This window comes from Sebastes fasciatus, chromosome 22 (assembly GCF_043250625.1).
Source record: "Sebastes fasciatus isolate fSebFas1 chromosome 22, fSebFas1.pri, whole genome shotgun sequence".
Classification (NCBI taxonomy): domain Eukaryota; kingdom Metazoa; phylum Chordata; class Actinopteri; order Perciformes; family Sebastidae; genus Sebastes; species Sebastes fasciatus.
In genome coordinates, this window is record NC_133816.1 from 8,260,856 (window position 1) to 8,282,163 (window position 21,308).

Sequence of the window (21,308 nt, forward strand, 5' to 3'; positions counted from 1 at the left end):
ATGGTTATTTTCATTATCACTTGATTTCTACATCATTTTTCAATTAATTGATCAACTGTTTTGTCTATAAAGTTGCCAAAAAAACTGTGAAAAATGGCCATCAAAATTATCTAGAGCCCAAGGCGATGTATTCAAATTCCTCGTTTTGTTTGATAAACCATCTAAAACCCAAACATATTAAATTTACAGTTATATAAAACAGAAAAGCAGCAAATCCTTACATTTGTTCCTGGCATTTTTGCTTGATAATGATCAGGTAATTATCAGAATTGTGACATTATTTTCTGTCAATTGATTAATCAATTAATGGACTTTTCATTTGAGAACTAGTCCACTTGAACAAAGAGATGATTTGTTTCAATGCATTGTTTTATTTGGGTAGTAGTAAGCATGAGCAGCTGTAGTTTGCATGGCTGGACAAAGAAAAGAGCACACAATGCAGAAACCCAAACAGAAAACCCAGAGAAATTATATAAAATATTCCAAATACCATAACAATTGTATTGCATTTTTAGCACTAAAGATGTTTCTATCATTTAAAAGAAGTTACAATTTTAAAGAGACTTTAGTTGGGTACATTGTCAAATGCAATGATCAGTTTCTTAATTCCTTCTGAAGACTTGTAGACTTACAATAAAAAGGCTTAGAGCTAGACTTCTTCACTTGCATAACATTAATTAGAATGCAACCATTAATTTGGAAATGTGTTTTGAGGGCAGAAAATTAAACAGTAAGCCCTTTGCATACAGTGCACAGCGAGACTCAAACAAATATTGTCTTATATTGTGTTCTCAGAAAATATGACATGGATTTCAAATGAAAACGCAATGAAAACATGGCAACAAAAAGCATCTATTACCAACACTGGGCCATGTTAAAATAATGACAATATCAACGTCAATCCGCTACATTGCATGGTTTGTTGACTCAGAGTTTGTCAGCTGACATTAATAAATTAATAATTTTACTGTATGTAGATCAAGTATAGGTTTTTCCTTTCTTTCTCTATGTTGACCTCAATACAAAGCCTCAGTGGAAGTCTTTATTCATGCAGGCCCATTTCAAATCTCATGTTGTGTGCTTCGTCTCATGTGGATTTGATAAAGAATTGGAAAAGACTTGGCAGCAGAACCAGCTGACACAGAATGTGTTAATCTCAAACGAAAACCAAACAGGCAGACGCTGCGAGCTCCTGTGACATTTCCAGGGACAATGCAAACAATTTAGCATTTTTTCAACAAACTCGCGATGGCAAACCCTCAACCCCCCGCCCCCCCGCCCCCCCCTCTCCCCCTGTGACGGATGCGTCCCCTGACTATTACCATCACTCCTCTACTCCTTCGCCTCCCATCAATCTGTGTCACGAGTAAAAGACCTTATCAGTGCTGTTGGTGTCGCTCCAGAAAATGTACTTCGCTGCTCCCCATCTCTCAGGACTCGGGCAGCTCAATAAGAAAACAACGTGCCAAACTACACCCCGTCGTATTGGTATTATAGTCGAAACCTGTACATCCTGGCATGAGAGCATTGTTTCCCAGTTTTAAAGATGTCATTGCGGTTACGCTGTTCCAAAAAAAGCTGCCAGACAACACCAAAAGTTTCACCATTTCTGGCACCGATCTGGAGACATCACACACAAAATCTGATCAATGAAGTTGTTCTCAAATCTTAAGAGTCAGTTACATGAACTTTCATCTTATAGGTGCGTGCTATGCTTATGAAGAATATGATAGATTAGTAAATTACTGCATTCGCACCATAAACCGTAATTACGAGCAGTTTACGAGGAGTAGGGAAAAAAACATTCACGTCGATATCTGCCACTTGGTGAAAAGAACTACCGACATCCGTCAACAAACTGTTGGCAGAATGGCTGCAAATGCACCACCGCTGGCATTTACATCAAGATGAAATCCAATATTAACCCTAATACAATTGATTCAGATAATTTTGTAGGACCTGTTGGTTTGTGTCTGGTTTCACTTGGTAAAAAAACGGCTACCAATAACACAACAAAAGTAGCAAATGTAGGCTTTTTAATCTGGTGTGATTACAAGGTTAGCACAAGGGCTAACCACCTTGGAATAATGCATGAACCCTCCCAAGTAAGAATAGTTTTTCTTGATCTTCTCATTCTGCCGAAATTGCATGAATGCACCCAATGCCCACATTAAAAAGTTGAAGTCCCAGAGTAGTCTCCAGGGTTATTTTCCCCCAGAGCCACACAAAACACCTGTTTTTGCAGGCTGACTAGCACCCCACATAACAAGCAAACTGACCTTTTATGTTTAAAAGCTGCTTTAAATCAAAGAAATCTAAGATGGCGAGGTTCCAAAATGTGTTGATGTCTTCCAAATAGAATGGAAATGTGTTCCTAGGACTTTGAGATGTCCTGCAAAAGACAACAAAGGAACACATTAATAAACATGAAATGCTTCTTTGTGTGCTTTAAATGCAGACTCCACTGCTAATTCCTGCTCAAAAACCAAACCCATTACATCCATTACCATTTCCCTTTTTTTTCTGAACAGAATACATTTCGCGAGCACACCTGGATGTGTGACTCATTCATTCTTGACTTCTTCACTTGTCTGGAAAAATCAGTTGCAATGGCTGTTTAGTCTGTGTCTGTGCCATCTTTGACAACTTATCCTCTTCACTGGATCAAAATGAAGTATACAGAAGCCTTGTAAAGTTCAAAAGTGACAAGGTTAGAACCACGTCATTCACAAAACAACTTGAGGGTGACCTTGGGTGTCTTTGTCTCTAGACTTTTCTTTTAAATCTCGCAAAGCAAAAACCTTCCAGTTGTTGTTTTTCCACTTCAGAAACATCGCCTCTATCTGTTCTTTTCCTTTCTGTCACTGATGCTGAGGAACTCATCCAGGCCTTCAGCACGTCACGACCGAACCGTCGTAACGCCCTCCCGTTTGTCCTGCCACCCACCCACTCATCTGACTGACTGCGGCTTGTACTGAACTCGTCACACCCACCACATAACCTCCACTTCAGCACAGGAGTGACTTTAACGTCTGGCTGCTGACATACAGTACAAATAACTCCCCACCCACCTCCTCCGCTCCTCTGACTTTGTCCTCCCGTCTGTCCCCCAATCCTGGCTCTCTACCATGTATGATGGAGCTCTCCTCGCTGTACTTCGCCTCTATAATTTACTATCTCCATCCATTTGTGCTGCTAGCACTATGGATTCTTTCGACTCATCCGTCAGGGCCCATCTGTTCACTCACATCCTCACAAAGTAGTCAAACTTCACTTTGCTCATTGTGGTGTGGAAAGGTATAACCTTGCCCAATTTTCCACTGAACTATCTGCAACCAAATCAGTTCCTCAATAATATAAATGAGGTGAAAAATATGCAGTGAAGTTGCAGAATCGTGCTTCTAGGGATATTCCAATCAAGTCTTTTTGCCCCTGATCCTGATCCGAGTCATTTAATATTGAGTATCTGCGCCTATACCGTGTCCTGATCCGATACTTCTATTTTCCAAGATAATGCAGCTGCACAGTGCACACTTCAAGTACATTATTACGTTATTAAGCCTCACCTTGATCGGCCTCGATACCGATCTTTGAGATTGGATCAGGATGTCCCCGCAGCTAGCTCATCTAAATGTAATGCAGTCGTTGCTTTTGCTCTGCTGCTCATACGTTTTTAAATGACCATACCCGTGGTTGCAGCCCATTTACTTAAAGTCACAACCAACCATCTGTCAAACCATGCTGCTGTGTTTTTACAAATTTGGATTTATGTTTCCTACTCTCCAGGCAGCCGCTGACTTCTATTTACGCCTTTACAATATGAAAATAAAGTAGCAGACTCTTAAAACTTGCTTGAGTTGTGGAATTTATCACGGCGAGCATCAAGCCTGCATTAACCTTTTGTCAAAGTTACATCGTAATTATTTGAGGTAATTCACTGCAGACTTTTAAAATCAATACGCACTTAAACCGCAATTAACAGGCTGCAAAGAAATCTTTAATAAAAATCAACACAGACTTGATGCTCACGGTGATGGATACACAGCTTTCAAGAGCTCGCTAACTGATTTTCACACCACATAGAAATAAATGAAAACCAATGGTCAGTAGGAAATATGCGTCTAAAAATCTAAAACTACAGCCCGTATTCAGAAATGAGTTAAGGAACTAAAACCTGAAAATACACTAGTATTATCTAATAAGGTGGCTTCTGAAAGGCCAATTTAGTCAAGTTTTTTGATGCATATAGTTTGGGATGTACCAATCCAACTTTCTCTTTTCAACTCTAGGTATCTGCTGATACCAAGTACTGATCCAATATCATTGCTCAGAAATGTAAATCTCACTGGGATCATTATTTATTAGGGCTGTCAGTAGATTAAAATATTTAATTGCGGTTAATCACATGATTGTCCATGGTTAATCAGGATTAATCAAACATTAATTGCACATTTTGTATCTGATCAAAATGTACCTTAAAGGGAGATTTGTCAAGTATTTAATACTCTTATCAACATGGGAGTGGGCAAATATGCTGCTTTATACAAATGTATGTGTATATTTTATTATTGGAAATCAATTAAGAACACAAAACAATGACAAATATTGTCCATAAACCCTCACAGGTACTGCATGGCAAACTGCAGCCCAACAGGCAACAACAGCTGTCAGTGTGTCAGTGTGCTGACTTGATTATGACTTGCCCCAAACTGCATGTGATTATCATAAAGTGGGCATGTCTGTAAAGGGGAGACTCGTGGGTACCCATAGAACCCATTTTCATTCACATATCTTGAGGTCAGATGTCAAGGGACCGTTTGAAAATGGCCATGCCAGTTTTTCCTCCCCAAAATTTAGTGTAACTTTAGAGTGTTATTTATCCTCTTTCGCTGAACTAACTAAACAAGCGAAGCTAGTATGACATGGTTGGCATGTATGCCTAAGGTTTTTCTAGTTTCATATGATGCCAGTATCTTCACTCTAGCTTTAAACCCACTACAACCTAAAAATTGCAAGTTACGTTAATACGTTAAGTTAATTAGTGGCGTTAAAACGAATTTGCATAGCAAAATACTGAGTTTTATGATGAAATTGATGAGAAAACTTGTATTTAACATGGATTGATCATGTGTGGCTGATACTTAGTCAGCTTGATAAGGTTAGCATCGACTCTGTTATCTACCTGATGCATCAAATCAGTGCATTCAAATAATGTAAACATCAGCTCTAAGCCAACTAATCTAAATCTGCATGAGCATAAATCCGATTCTTTCTTTTGTCATTTCCATGAATCCCCTCAACATTCCCATCCACAGCTGCCACATTAGCCTGGTTCTCCTCAGTCAGCCTCCCACTGCACGCAGCCTGTCACCCTGACACTGCCGAGTGTCTGTGGCATTGTCACCTCGATGTCATGTCCTACTTCTTCCCTGTCACTCAACGCTTCTGCCCGTCTGGCACGCAGCCGCTCCCGCTCTTCCTAATGCAGTTCAGCGAACAGCAGGACTCAATGTTTTATGCATTGAAGAAGATATAATCCTTTTAAATCAACACTGCTCATCACAATATCACTGATGATGATTTGTGTTTCAGGATGGGATGGGAAACCTTCAGTTGAAGCAGGACGGGATTCGCATGGAGGGAGTCTCTGAGTTTCTCCTGCCTCTCTACGTCAATGAGATCCAGTCCAGAAGGGTAAGTTGCTCCTTTTGCTCTCCTCAACAACTTGCCTGTAGATCAATACTTTGATAAACTAGGAATAAGTACCATCGACTGAAAGGCATGTGAAAATCCCTCGCATGGAAAGCTCTCTCCAAAGCTGCAGACAAGCTGGTATTGATCTCACAATGTCGAGGAAGTTATGATCAATTAATTTGCAACAAAAGCCAGCTTCCCTCGGAGCTCTGACTTGATGATAACTTTGATGTTACCTTATATTTGTGCCTGGATGGGAGAGATTCTCTCCGTCCTCTCCTCCTCCTCCTCCTCCTCCTCCTCCTCCTCCTCATTTCCTGTCATCCACCAACAGTGCACTATCAGGGCCTCCCATCGGCAGGAGATGGGTAATAGGCTGCCTCTCAGCTCCTCTCAGGCCACATACAACCCTACAGGAGATTACAGACGATTACAGAGGGACCAGAGTCCCCCCGCTGGATTTCCAATCAAGCCCACGCGATAAATTCCCCTCTTCCACTTCCTCCCTCCCTTTTCTCTCTTCTTTGATGTTTAGTAGATTAACCAACACAGCTCCAGTGCAAAGTTGATCCAAATTTCCTTCTCCCACACGAATCACAGACGCTCAGTTGGATCATCCCCTTTTTCAGTGATTAGCCATGGTGCAGAAAGCAATTTCAAGCACTGGAAGCTGGGGTTCCATGTAAATTTGATTTTTTTGAGGGACGTCGACGGAGGAAGTGGCTTCGATAGTGGGTACAATTTGCCACAGCAGATTTGGAAACAACTTGGAAATTGCCCACTCTTGCTCTTTGATCTCCTAGTTGGAGCTAAATGTTGATTTAAATATAACAGTTCGGCGCTTAGCAATAGCAAACACCTCAAGGCCATAGCAGACGCCCAAACGAACATCGGACAAAGCCAATATTTCATTCTCCCGGCGCAATACCACCTGCAGACATTTTTACTGTCTTGTTTTACAGACAGGCTGTGCAGTGGCCGCCTTATCTACCGGCACCAGAGATATTTGCAGGACAAAAAATCTCTGTGGGTCACTCGATATTTCTCACCTGAGGAAATATGTCAAGCACTGCGAGAGCAGGGGATTATGGTTATCCAATGAGTTTACACCACAGTGCACAGTGCTGTTCTTCAGTCAGATAACGACCGCTGATCAATAAGTCATTACCACAAACAGCAGTGAACTCTGTAGTGCACCGCGGAAGTTAAATATAGTATGATTATTTCTTTTTTTTATATGTTCACCGAGTCCCGAGCTGCTGTCGAGGCCGAACTCAAAGTAGCTTTCGTTTTACTTCTCGTGGATCAATCAGTGCTTTGAATCTTCAGCAATGACTGAAGCCGTAATCTGTGAATACCAAGTGGAAATAACTCCCTCAGTGTTTTTGGCAGGAACTCTGATAGCTGGCAGCAAATTACAGGCTAAGTAGCCCCTTGAATCAGCGCTCTCAGTAGCAGTTTGTGAAGTGAGAGCTGGTAACTTTGCACAAACGGTTTACGGTGGTTGCAATCCCTGCCAAGTAAAAAAAAAAAAAAAAGATATGCATACAGTACAACAGATGTGTTTTGTGGAGTTTGCAGACACTTTTACAGGTCATTTGCAGTCATATTCTGAATTACAGACCCAATTTTGCATTGATATTTTGCAATAGAGTATTTTCAATTCAATACAGCTTTATATATAACTGCAATTATGCACCTGAATTGTAATTCCTGTTAATTTTGAAAAAAAAATTACCAAGCTGCTGGTGTACGATTTATTACATTAATAATAAATAATTAAATAAATGTATATTTATGTATTTATTTGTTACATTTTGTTTTTACAAAGTGAGGAAAGCAATGTTTAAATCAAGCCTGATGTTGCCTTACACATAACAGAATGATCCCACTCACTTCCACACAGTGAGACATAGAGCTTATTAATTAAACACTGGTATCGGGGGCAGTACTCTGTATCGGACGATACCCAAAGTTCAGGCATCGTTATCGGTATCGGAACTGAAAAAATCGGATCGATGCATCCCTAATAATGATATCTATGATGATGATGTCGCCCAGCCCTACCATGCACCATACAGACTATATACTGGGTTATATAATATATCCATCTCGCTCTGTATCTTTCACACTATGGTGGCAAAGTGCAGACTGCAGTGCCTTTTAATGTTGATGCTTCACATTTCCTGCCTGCTGTGTGTGAACCCAGTCGGTCACAGCTGCCTCTCCAAACTTCTGATTTGGTAACAGTGTGCCTCTGGCAGGCGAAATCTGAAGTGCAGAGTTGATTTCAAGCACTTAAAAATTAGAGCCCCATTGTTGCGTTCACATCTGAAATTGCAGGCATTGTGTGGCACTCCTGCTCGAAGGTTCAAGTGTAACTTGGACTACAGACACTCAATATTATGATCGTTTTAATACGCGTGAATAATGTTGGCCTCTTTTTGCAGTAGCTTTCACGTATTCCTGCTGAGCTGTCTGTCAAATCTGACAGGCAGATGGATGGATGGAATATTGTGTATATTATTTTTCCTCACCCTGGGGGCTCCCCCTATGCACGTCTCCTTATCTATCCATTCATCCATCAGTCTGTCAGCTTTTACAGATGCCACAGAACCCGTACACGTGAATCATTACGGCGAAAAGAAGCCAATATGAGGACCATGAAAAAGATTTGCCAGGACAACCAGTCTTTGAAATCCAGTTTACACCTAAAATTTCAAACATATAATTACACACGTGAAAGCCACAGTACTACTGTAATTTCAGGCATGCAAAAGCAGTTTGACGCTTGAGATTTCACCCATCTGAAAGCAACAAAGGGCTGCAATTTCATACTTTAGAAATCTTGCCACCTGCCAGAGGAACATTGCATTCATGATTTCAAGCGTTTGCGAAACCGAATGTTTGAGCAGGCATTTCTCACCCCTGTCACTTTCCTCACACAGAATCTTCAAACAGGGAAGATCAAGTAATGTTAGTTCAAAGACAAACATGTTGTCTGTGAACCTTTTAGTATGGCTGTTGCAGGCATTGGCAGAACATGTTGGTTTCTGGCAATGCTGGTGTAATGGCTGCTTATTGGTTGAAACGTCAAATTGTCAGACACTCGGTTTTTATTCATCTGGATATGTTACTACAAACTGCTGCACAGTTTTCTGTTTCTTTTACTTCCCGAACCTTCCCTTTTCAAATTTTGAATATCGCAGAAAGTGCATCATTTGTGAATCCACAAAGACTACGCCTCTGTTTTGGTCAAGAGTTAAATGAAATATGAATTATTTAGTATACAATATTTCTTTTTGCAGAAAGTCACATTTTATCTTATTGAGCTAATGCATTTTTGATTTCCGTTAGACTTTCTGCAAACACTTGAAAGGAATACACGAAGGAGACAAGTCTTGGGTTTGGTGATTTGTCTTGGAATAGCTCCTGGTTTGCACATGCATTAGGGTAATAATGTCTGCCGCTGCTTGAGGACAACGGAGGCCAAATTAGATTTGATGAGCAGATACATTTTTTAGCAAAGTGGTCAGTCCACTGACATTTGATGTTTTTAGTGTTTTGTAAATTGATGTATTCTAGTGAAATTCAATCATGGACCGTTGCAATGTTGTATTTTATTCATTTTAAGAACTACAGGAGCTGATTTCCCTTATTAGTTCCTTCTCTCTTCTTGAACGTGTTTAGAGATGTAAAAATCTGCTGCAGGGTTTAGCCTGCAGCCTTTGATGCGATTGCACACGGTTAAAGGCCACTGATGCAAACAGCAGGTGGACATGAAGGCAGGCAGGGTGCTGGGGAAGTACAGTAGATACAATTTCTGCACGTCTTGGTCTCTGACTCTTTCCAGCTACGACTTCCACCCTATTAGTGATAGGGCTGTGTATTGGCAAGAATCTGGCGTTACAATATATATCATGATACAGTGGTAACGATTCAATATATCGCGATATATTGCGATACTGTAAGCAAAGCGATATGTAGCTATTTTCTTTTTTTTATTACATTTTTAACACACCAGATATACATCATTTTAGAATAGGCAAAAATAACACATTTGTATTGCATGCAAAAAACTGCAAGTGATTATCATAAGGTGGGCATATCTGTAAAGAGGAGACTCGTGGGTACCCATAGAACCCATTTTCATTCACATATCTTGAGGTCAGAGGTCAACAGACCCCTGTGAAAATCACCATGCTAGTTTTTCCTTGCCAAAATGTAGCATAGATTTGGAGCATTATTTAGCCTCCTTCCCGACAGGCTAGTATGACATTATTGATACGAGTGGATTCCTTGGGTTTTCTAGTTTCATATGATACCAGTAACATCACTCTAGCTTTAAAACTTAGCTCTAGCTTTGAGCCCGCTACAACCTCTGAAATATCAAACGGCAGCCGGGCCCGACGGCAGCTGTTGGATTTTTAAGAGGTTAATTAAAAATCCATACAGTGTTTTGGAGAATCGATACAGTATCGATCAACATAATATTGCGACACTCATGTGTATCGATATTTTCACACACCCCTAATTAGTGACGGCACTGCAGAGGGGCAAATTTCAACAACTGTCTGACGTATAAGCAGTTACTATTTTTTTGCTTTATTGGAAAAACAAAAGCCTTCCTTAATTATAATAAAGCCAGCAATGAACACAAAGTTTAAATTGTAATGTATGCATTGTTTTTATAAGAGGAGTGAGGAAGTAAATGGCCCAAATAATTGGCCACTTGTGATTTGTTTTAACAAGTAACTCGTATTCATATTATTCCGTTCCGACTCTATTATGGCAATTTGAAATCAAGAGAAAAACTCTGAAATTGCATTTTTGCACTCTCTCCCTCAATGTGAGAAACAATGTTGTTGTATGAGGCAACACAGTGCCCACATACAGTTAATCAAATCTCTGCTGTTCAGGCTGTTGGCTCTCCTTATCGTCTCCGGGGACCCTGACTCATCTATAAATAGCATCAGATGCAGGTGTATCTTTATTGGAGTGAAACTTCTCCCTCACCGAGTCTCACCTACTTGCGTTGGAGATGCACGACAAAAGATGATTGTAAGCACCAGTTCCAAGTCTGCAGATGAGGGCTAAAGCCATCCGCATGTTGAACTCTCGCAGCTTTAAATCAAAGCTTTTTTGGAGCAAACTGCAGCAGTGCCAAAGAGATCTGAAAATCCTTCAAACCAAGCTTGCTAGAACCAATTTAATTTGGCTAACAGTATTGCATCGAAATACAAGGGCCTTTTTTTTAATGTGAAAAATATTAAGTATGCTGGCAAACATGTTCCAAAACAGCCTGTACCCTGCGTGGAAAGAGCCTGCCTGCAATATTTAATTTTCGGATGAGGGAAATGAAGACATAATAAGCGTGCCTTTTCAACTTGTGACAATTTTTTTCTTCATTATATTTACTTGTTCAGCTCGGTATGCAAATGGGCTTCTAGCACAACAATCGAAAATAATTAAAATTCAAATATAGTTATGCAAATATTGGGTTAGGATTACAGTTAAATCCCGAGCAGAGCTCTTTATCTGTGCTTTAAAGGTCTGCGTTTTATTTTACACTCGCTCGCTCACAGGAAGGTTGTACCATCATACGAGGTTGCTTTGTTTTAAACCGTTTCCATCGAAGCAGTGTGCCGTGCTCTCGCTTTCAGCTGTGATGTTATTCATTGTATGCAGGGAAGCATCCTTTGCCTTACAGCAGCCATGGTAATTTTTCAGTCTGACGGGGCCCAGTGCACCTACGACAACAGGCTCCATTTATGTGCATTCACTCTGATCTGCACTTGACCTTCCTCAACGGGCGCAGCGACTAAAAAGCCTTTTATGTGATCTGAAAGAAGTGTTCAGAGCAACGGCGTCTCAGTTACGGCCCCCAGGAAACAGTTTAAGACCTATAAACTCTTTAAAGGGATGCTTTCGAATCAAGAACTCAAATTCCTTCATGATGCCGTGTCTTCCTGGAGAACTTCTGTTCATGATACGCATTTATAGCGGGAAGGAGCAAGCGGGGAATGAAAACGAACCGAATGACCTCTGCAAAGTTGCACACCACACAGGCACGCTTCTTTTGGGAGGGCATGAAGTTAATCAAACCTATTAGACTGCATCACGGCATGACTATTATCTCACATGTAAAACTGTAACTAAATGCTAACAAATATCACTTTTATTTACAAATAGTACAACAAAGCTGCACTAATTAATACTTTTATAATGACTGTGTGTAATATGAAAGGGGTTACTCGTGGGGATGAACCCACAAGAGAGTTTTTCACCCGACTCTTTGATATACTGTCCGATGTCTGGTGCTGGAAAGGTAATGTACAATGTCAGCTGGTGAATATAGTGGAGCATTTAGCAGCTAAAAAGTTATATATTACCCAAAACAGAGCCAGAGACGTGACTCCAAATGAATGCTAATGTTGCACCACATCTGCTGGATGTGTAAATAGGCAATTATTAAGGTGATGGTAACTTAAGTCAATGTTGTGTTAACAGCTGCCCACAATTGCTGCTTTAACATACTGCCGGGTTAGCAGCCAGGAGTGCGAGTACTCACTATGTCGCCAAGCTTTCAGCACCACCTATGTCACAAGAGTGTACATTTACATTTCCACGGAATTTCCACTTTCTGGTGTGAACTATAATCATTATTATACAGTTAAAGGGATAGTTCGGGTGTTTTGAAGTGGGGTTGTAATGATGTACTTATCCATAGTCGGTGTATTACCTACTGTAGATGACGGTCGGCACGCCTCCAGTTTGAAGCAAACAAGATTACTGTCACAGGAGCAAAGCAGCGTACTGTTGTGGACGGGGCCGGCAGCAAAACATATTTTAGCCACCTAAAAGAAAGGCTCACCTAAAAAAAAATCAATATCAGTTTAAGTGTACACTATGTTTAGAATATTTTCCGACAGGGAACTGAACTGAAAGTGAAACTTATCTACACTGTTTTTGTCAACGGAGTCTGGCGGCTTTGAAGAGAGCATAGATAAGTTTCACTTTCAGTTTAGTTTCCTCATCGGGGCTGTCTGAAAGCAAGATAAAGCGGTGAAAATACTCAAAATATACAGAAGCATACACTTAAACATATATCGATTTTCTTTTTTAGGTGGCTAAAATTCGTTTTACTGCCAGCCCCGTCCAGCACTGTATTTCTTTGCTCCTGTGTCGGTCCGACTGTCTGTTTTCCGACTATCATCCACTGTTTGTAATATACTGACTATGGATAAGCACCTTATACAAGCCCAATTCAAATTACCTGAACTATCCCTTCAAGTTAGACTACCATCACATCCATGATTCTGATTTTGTTCCCTTTAACCATATTTCTGTTGCTCTCATAAGCTTAAACTTGTACGCACACTATTTACAACAAAGTAAGAACAACAACCATAGACAGGATACACCTACGCCTGTCACTGATGGCAAACAAACATCTTCAGCTCAACCACCCTGCTATCCCCTTTCTCCTTAAACTCTACCTGCACTTCATTACTCATCTTTGGATAATTTAGTTTTAATTTGTTCCATTTTAGTCTTAATGTAGTTTAATTTAGTGGTTTATATCCAGGAAAGATTCACTTGGGAAGTCCTTTTTACAGCGCAGTACAATCTGCTTTGTATTGACGCAGTTACACTCGTACAGATTTGGAGGTACAGCAGCGACTTTCTCTAATAGCCTCTGAGTATGGGGATTTGAAATAATTGTACGAACGCAGCTACTTTAAAGCTACTGGGTTTGATAATCTGGTTTAACGGTTGGCTTGTCTACAACCTGTTTGACTGCTTGTGCTTCTTTCCCTGATGGATCTCAATGATTACTTTAGCACAATGTTATCAAAACTAATAGAAATGATGGCTGAAATGAGACCAAAGTTCAAGCTAGTGGCATCACGGCAAAGAAAAGTAAGAGGAGAAGTCACTTAGCGAAGATTCTCCCTCCTGCTAAAGGGATCCCAATATAATATTTAAGATCCTAACATAACATATTTCTTTTCTCTTCTTTCTTTCTCCCTCTCTCTCGGCCTCTCTACTCCTACCCCGCTCATGCTTCCCCTAGGACAGCTTGTTGGTCTTGGGGTCAGAAAAGAACGTAACGCTGAACGCCAGGAACGAGCACGGCCAGCTGACCGGTCAGCTCACAGTGGGTGAGTCTCCAGTCTGACTACATGATCCATTTGGAAGCCATTATATTTGAGATGAAAAATCTCCACTTACTGATGGGGAAACACCTGCTGGGGTGTGGCCTGAAGGTAGTTTAAACATGTTTTTAGCCTTTTGTTATTTAATGTTGAAAGAATCGCGTAATTATCCGAGTTACGTGTTAAATTACACTTGCGTTCAGCCTTTATTTCTCTCTCTCTCTCTGTGTACAATTTATTAAAAAGCGATCTTAAATTAATCCAGCCCTGACTGTAAATTGCTTGATCAGTCTTTTTATTTTATTAATGACTTTAATCAAGATTAGTGAAACAATTCATCCTTAAATTCTCTTTAATCGTCTCTGTGCCTTCAGAAGAGACTGTAGTTTCTTCCAGACACTAACCTTTGATGCTCTTATTGAAAGGGCAATGGATTCTTCTTATTATCATCAAGTTCAACCATCAGTCAGTCCAAATTACCAAAGTCATTTACATGATTAATGACCACTGGAAAGCAGATGACCCGCTTATTAACATTAATAGCTATTGATCTTAGAGCCAACATAAGTTGAGAGTTGATGCTGATTTGACAAGACTGGTGATATGACACTTTTTGGTCACGCTTGACCTTCCGCAGAAAATTAGTGCCTGCTTTTGTAGAAAGTGCATTTTTGTTCTGAAATGAGATGAAACTTGGCGAGAATAATTAAATTCCCCAGCCGCCGCAGCCCCGCGGATTAATGGAAGAGAGAGGAGGAGAGAGAGCGAGGAAGGCAGACGTTAAAAGTTTCTGCATGCACATCTGGAAAAACACCAAAGTCTGGAGAACAGGAATTAATATTCCTCACCAGATTACTAATTTGTTCCCATCCATTGTAAAAGCATGGCGGATCCAGCTTTGTTAGGCGCCTTTCATTTGCAGAGCAAGCACTCTACACAGTTTTTCAAATTGCTAATAGTCTTACAAGCTCAAACATAGTTTCCCAAAGCTGATTTGCAAAGCCATAAGGCAACCTTTATTTGACAGCGCCATTTACAAAAAGATCATTACGGTTGGCATCGCAGACTATAAAACTTTTTTAGGTGGAAATCTGTTCTTTTAATGCTCTTTCGTTGTCAAACTAAAATATATACGTTTAGTCCTGGAAGTGCAATGCAGTAGGGCAAAACAAATACAAATAGGTTGAATTCTCAGCATCCACGTCTTGCGATTTTTATTTCTCGCACCTTACTTTGGTATAATCAACAGTGTTTATGGTAGTTTTGTGTTGAAAGCCAGAAGCTCCAACCTGGATGTCTCTCTCTCTCTGCAGGACCTGAGGCTGTGGAAGCCCAGTGCCAGAGGCTGGAGGTACGAAGTAAAGACGGAGGCAGGCTGCTGTTCACTGCAAATGAGGAGGAGGTCATCATGACAACAGAAAGATTCACCGTCACAGGTAAATGTGCTGTAACGTAGACTAACGGTGTTCCATACACTTTTCGCCCTCCAGCGCCGCGCACCCTTCTGTTGTTAAGAGCCAGACAAGCATGTTTGTGTGCTCGTTCTCCGGGGGAATATCCATTAGACAGTCTACACTTTGATTGATGTCTTTTGGACTAACAAATGTTCCAGAGTTTGTCTGAACCGAAGCAAACAGCAACCTAAGACAGTTTCTGATACCGTGCTATAGACGCATTTCAGTTGGTGCCAAGCATTGAGGTTCGATAGCAAGCCTTAATAAACACATCCTTCTAGTCATTTTATGAATTCTAAAAGTATATTTTCTTTCTAGGCTTGGAAGGCGCCGTCTTTGGACATTCGGTAGAAACTCCCCTGATCCAGGCGAGAGCTTCTGAAGACCTGAAGTGAGTTCATATTCACTGACTTAACAGAAATTCATTAAAGCTTAATGTCACATGTTCATATCCTGTTCAATTAAAATGAAATAATGATGATAAATGTTCCATGGCCTTTCAAAGACGATGCCTGTGCTGACAAAAAAAAGGAAAAACGTGGCAGGAACCATTATTCACCAGTATAATTATTCTCAAGCACCCCCTTGTAAACTCAAGCATCTACTGGTTGGCTCGTTATCACACAGATCTAAAACTAGATTTGACCATTATTTTAATTTCACAGCCGAGAGGTGAGCTAATTCGTTAGTTATTCTCTATCGCAGTCAGGAATTGATTAGAGTATCGAGAGAGCGCGGAGAAAGTTGGTGAGGTTGAGACGCGTATTAAACTCATACAAAACACTCCCGAGCTTGCGATCCCCACCGCACTCCGCCCGAGGCTCTGAGCCCTGTGTCGGTCCATTAACGAGCTATAACGAGTGTGGTTTGTTGTCCACCTTACTGGTCCTGAAGGGAGGGCTGGGATCAAAGTTGGCAGAAAAAGCAGTGTTCTGGCATCTAATTCCTCCAGAGTGAGAGGAATACTGATGAGGTTCACTTTAAAGCAAGCACACGTACACACACACACACACACACACACACAGACACAGACAGGACTCACACACACAGACTCCGCTCAGGGGTGACCATCTGCAATGTGGTCAAAATCTTAACGAGAGGAAACCGAACAGGAGACGGTTAAGACGCAAAAGCGGCAACATGTTTGCTTCAATAGAATTCAGATTGTTTGTTTAAATCCATATTTGGTCAAAGATATTCAATTTATGCATTGTCAAAGTTTGATTCTGTTTGTGTGATTTAATTTAATACATATTGCATTTTCAAAAAATCATTTCCTTAGGCTGTCTCAAAACGACTGCCTTCCTTCACTGACAAATTACTGAAATATTCCCAAACAAGCAGCTGTACAAACTGTACTGTCAGGGCTTTAAATAAATGTTCCTTTTATCTAAACCCAATTTATTTTCCAAACACCGTGTCAAAGAATTTTTATATTTAGTCACACAGTCGTATTAAAAAAGCTAAATGGAGAAAACAGAATCATGAGGACTATTAATGACATGAATACAAGCATAAACACATTTTTATGTTCTTATGTTTCCATATTCTTAGCATCCGTTTATAGACTAATTGGTCTATGTGGGCAAAGTAAACAAGCCGCCATTACTGCAGTGCCATGTCAGTAAACCTGTTCAGTACTGTTATTGTATGTATAAAGGATTTCACCTTTTAACAGCTTTTGTACAGCTTTTACAGAAGCACATGCAGCCTATCCTGTAGAACCTGCCACATGTTAATATACTAATTAAATTACTTCTCAATTAAATTTTGTCCAGTTGAAGCACACGCTTAGATGTCTTTTTATATTTATGTCACCAAAACCTCACTGCATAGTTATGTTTCCTGGCTGTGAAGAAGATGGTTTCACAATTTTACATTTCCAATTTTTATGATCTCTGCCAGGCATAGCCTGAGGAGATTATGTGTTCGGTCGTGTGTGTGTGCTTCTGTCTGTCTGTCCACGGCTAATCTCGCATACTACTGGACCCATCAGCCTAATATCTTTGGTTCTCATTTATGACTGTATGCTAAAGGACCTCTCATGGTTGCGGTGATTCCCATTGTTTGAAAAACATATTTTATTGACTGTTTTATACCGTCATTGTCTACTGACTACCGGCTGGTAGGGGCTGCAAGTCATCAACAACAGTTTCTGTTTAGAATCTTGTTTCCGTTGGGGATTAGAGATTGTTCGTCTCTTGATTTGCATGCCAAGGTAGGACAATTAGTATGTATGTATGTATAACTATCGCATAGCAAATGACAAACTGAACAGAGCGTTAACTACAACGGAGCGCATCCTCTCATGTCTGTAGGAGGAGAGCTAGTTAGCCGTTTGCTGCCGGTGTGTTTGGCTAACAGAGCTAACAGATAATGGGGCTAAATACAGCTAGCAGAGCTAACAGCTAAGGGAACTAATTGCAGCAGGACTTTCTTTTCAGAGGAAGCATTTAACAGTCAACATGAAGCGTTACACAGTGAACTGCAGTTTAGCTGCACAGAGCCGATACAGACAGCTGCATAGATTAAAATGAGAGCGTATCTTTTGCATGAGACGTGCGAGTGAAAAACACGTTTAATAAGCTTGCGGTCTAGACGGAGGACAATTTTGGTTTGTATTCATTTGATCAAACATTACAGCAGTGGTCGTTGTAGACACACCTGGCAGAGATCTGCACTCTACTGAGTGCACTTTTCTAGTTAAATTATGTAATTTGTTTTATGGCAAAGCATGAAATCATTGATTGGAAGTTTGATGATTTAAATTCATAAGCTTGTAAATTCTGAAAATGTAAAGCAGGCAACTTCAGTGTATAAGATTAGATATGCTTGACTAAATAAGCAATAATCAAAGTTAAAGATAAGAGAAGAGAACAGAATTATTTGTCAGAAAATTGTGTTTCATGACCTCATCACTTAAAACTATTGACAAATTGAACAATCATGCTTTTACTACCAGTTAGGCCAGAACTTCCAAACCGTTTTTCATATGTATAGAGAGCACAATTCAGTAACTCTGCCAGCAGATTCATCAATATCCCTATTAAACATGATTTGACATAAAGTTCGAGTCACCATCATGGACCAGAAAATCAGCACCATCTATGACGACTCCCTCTCCCTCCACTGGTTCCTGTTAATGTCACCATAGCAGGCACTTTTTCATTATAAGCCATAATGTAAATTATGAGCCAGAATAGCCTGTTGATTGATTACACATGTGTAAATCTAATTTATCATCCAATACGATGACATCATACTGTATAATTAGGGTGGCGGTGTCAGAAAAGACTTATTCTTACTGAAATATCAATTCTTAGACACTGACACACCCCTGTTATCACAAAAATGTACTCTATGGCATTATTTTTGACTACTTTCATTATGCTTATTGTAAAGCAAACTTGGGAGGTTTCTTCTAAAACTCCGACATCTGTGTTAAAAGTAGAATGTGCATCTATTTTTGAGTTGTTTATACAGTATATGTGGCTCAGGGACTTTTCAGCCATATTTACCCATCTCACCACCACCCCTGAATGTGAACCAAGTTAAACCCTCTTTTCAAACCTCTCACCACCTGTTAGTAAACCCCTCTAGATGACAACGATGCGGCTTGGCTCGTGCCCATGTTGCCCTTCTTTCCCTCTTTAAAGAAATATCATTCTGTTTGTGATGTATTTTATTTCTCTGCAAGCCAACGGTAATCTGGGAGAAAAACAGAGCCGAGACGAAATCAAAGAAATCCACCTGAGATCTTCCTTTTCTTTGAAGCCCCTGTTCTTCTCCCCGAGCGCTTTATCTGTGTACGCTGGCACTCAAGTTTCTCCTCATTTGTCGTCATCATGCTGCTTCTGAATAATTGAATACCGAGTATAATGATTCCATTGGTATTTAATTACAATCAATCTTCTCTTGTAGTTGAAATCCTCTGCACAGCAGTATAATTCAGTCAGGTGCTGCTCAAACGGGCATTATTTAAAAAATTTAAAAACGAGAGAAATAAGTCAGGTAAAATGAAAACAATATTAAAAAAATAATTTCAGTTAAAAAATGATATTTGCTTCCTGTGTTTGTGTTCACAGAATAATGCATAATGCTAAAAGTGGGTCTAAAGCAGAGTTTTGGTGTATGGCAAATCCTTTTCTTGTTTTCTTTAGACGCATACGTAATGGTCACTAAGCATTAATATTTAGGTAGTATTATAATGATGTACTGTAAGACTTTCTTGCTCTCACTGTGTCGTTAACTGTTGTCTGAACTTTTGTCTGCAATTAGTAAAAAGGTATGCACTACATAAGAAAAGATAAACTTTGATCCTGTGCAGGGAAATGTATGTAGATGTCACAGCAGTAGAATAAGCACAAGCACAGATGCATAGTATAGATTAGTAACTTTAATAAACTATAATATTATATACATTATGACATTAAAGGACCAGTGTGTAACAATAAGGGGAATCTATTGGCAGAAATGGAATATAATGTTAATAAGTATGTTTTCTTTAGTGTATAATCGCCTGAAAATTAGTTGTTGTGTTTTCGTTAGCTTAGAATGAGCTGTTTATATCTACATAGGGAGCGGGTCCCCTCTCCACGGAGTCTGCCGTGTTGCATCGCCATTTTTCTACAATAGCACAGAACGGAGTAACAAAACACAAAATTCCTGCTTGGGCCGGAGCCAATAACATTACTCGCTCCCATCGCCGCCGCTCTCTCTCTCTCTTGCTTCACCTCTCACTTCCCATGTACACACACACTCTACGCAGTGGTCCAAATGGCTTTAGATAGGGCCATTTTTGTTTTTGCGTCGGCCACCGTAGCTCTCCACTGCACCTTTAACTATACACAAAGTGAAGCCTGAGAAAACACAAATATAGGTTCTACAATAAACACTATATATTTGAGTTTTGGTGTTTATAGTATTGTATAGTGTATGGAGACAAAAATGCTTACAAATAAAATGAGGAGACAAAGTTGCGTTACATTAGAATGAGATATTAAATACAATAACTGCCTTTGAAAAAAATTGCATAGAAGAGAATGGAGTCAGGTGGTGGGTACATTTTCTTGTCTGCAAACAGCAGTGTCAGCAGTATGAAATACAGTTATTGCACTTGTAACAGCAAAAAGTGTGTGAAATAATTATCTCCTTGATTAATCATCTATAAAATGCAAATAGTAAATAACGCACGTTCTAATTTCCCAGATGCCACGGTGACGTCTTCGGATGTCATGTTTGATTGTCCGGTCCACAGTCTAAAACGCCGTCATTTTCAATTTACAATGACATAAAAAAAGAGAAAAGCAGCAGATAGTCCCCAGGAGTGTGGTAATTGATTATCAAAATGGTTGCCAATTAATTTCCTGTCGGTTGACTCGTCGATAAATCGACTGATCATTTAGGCGTTCAGTGTGCATCTTATAATGCAGAGGCAGTGGTGCAGAAGCTTAACAGTTGAGCAGTTTGATTTATAGTTGTTTTTTGTCCCCTGCGACTCGCTTTGTTTTTTTGTTTTTTTACTCCTCAGTTTATCCTCTTTGTCAACTGTACGCTCAAAAACCTAGGAGACATGTTTGTGTATGGTGACTTATGAATAATTGCACTCGTGCTGAGGAGCTATCAAGAATAGAGGCCTTGATGTTGAGGTCTCTAAAACAAGGGCAGTGCAGTTATAAAGTGGATACAGTCCTGCAAGAGAGATGTGTAAGTTTGTCATGTCCTGCTCTCAGCTCACAGCTTCATTACCTTTTAGTCATAGCTCTCGTCGAGCTCTGATCAGCTCCCTCACCTGACAGTAATCTCTGTAGTTTGGTTTCACTCTCAAAATACACTCTGGTGCTGAGTTCGAAGACAAAAATGGGTTTTGACTCCCCAGCTAGCTGCCCACTCAGTCTGATAATAGTAGCAGCTTCCAACCAGAAACTACAGGCCTAAATATGAAAATATTTCTGTCAATTACATAATCGGATCATGTTGCGTCTCAGTCTGGAGGATGGTG

General features: G+C 40.1%; 1 protein-coding gene across 2 annotated transcripts in view; it reads left to right on the forward strand.

Annotated features, from left to right (window-relative positions):
• LOC141760889 (zeta-sarcoglycan-like) overlaps positions 1 to 21,308 on the forward strand; it is a 49,859-nt gene that overhangs the window by 8,982 nt on the left and 19,569 nt on the right. For both annotated transcript variants that reach the window (XM_074623986.1, XM_074623987.1), the window contains exons 3-6: positions 5,593 to 5,694; positions 13,772 to 13,859; positions 15,167 to 15,289; positions 15,626 to 15,698. In XM_074623986.1, the coding sequence (XP_074480087.1) occupies positions 5,593 to 5,694; positions 13,772 to 13,859; positions 15,167 to 15,289; positions 15,626 to 15,698 (386 nt within the window). The remainder of the gene's footprint in view (positions 1 to 5,592; positions 5,695 to 13,771; positions 13,860 to 15,166; positions 15,290 to 15,625; positions 15,699 to 21,308) is intronic.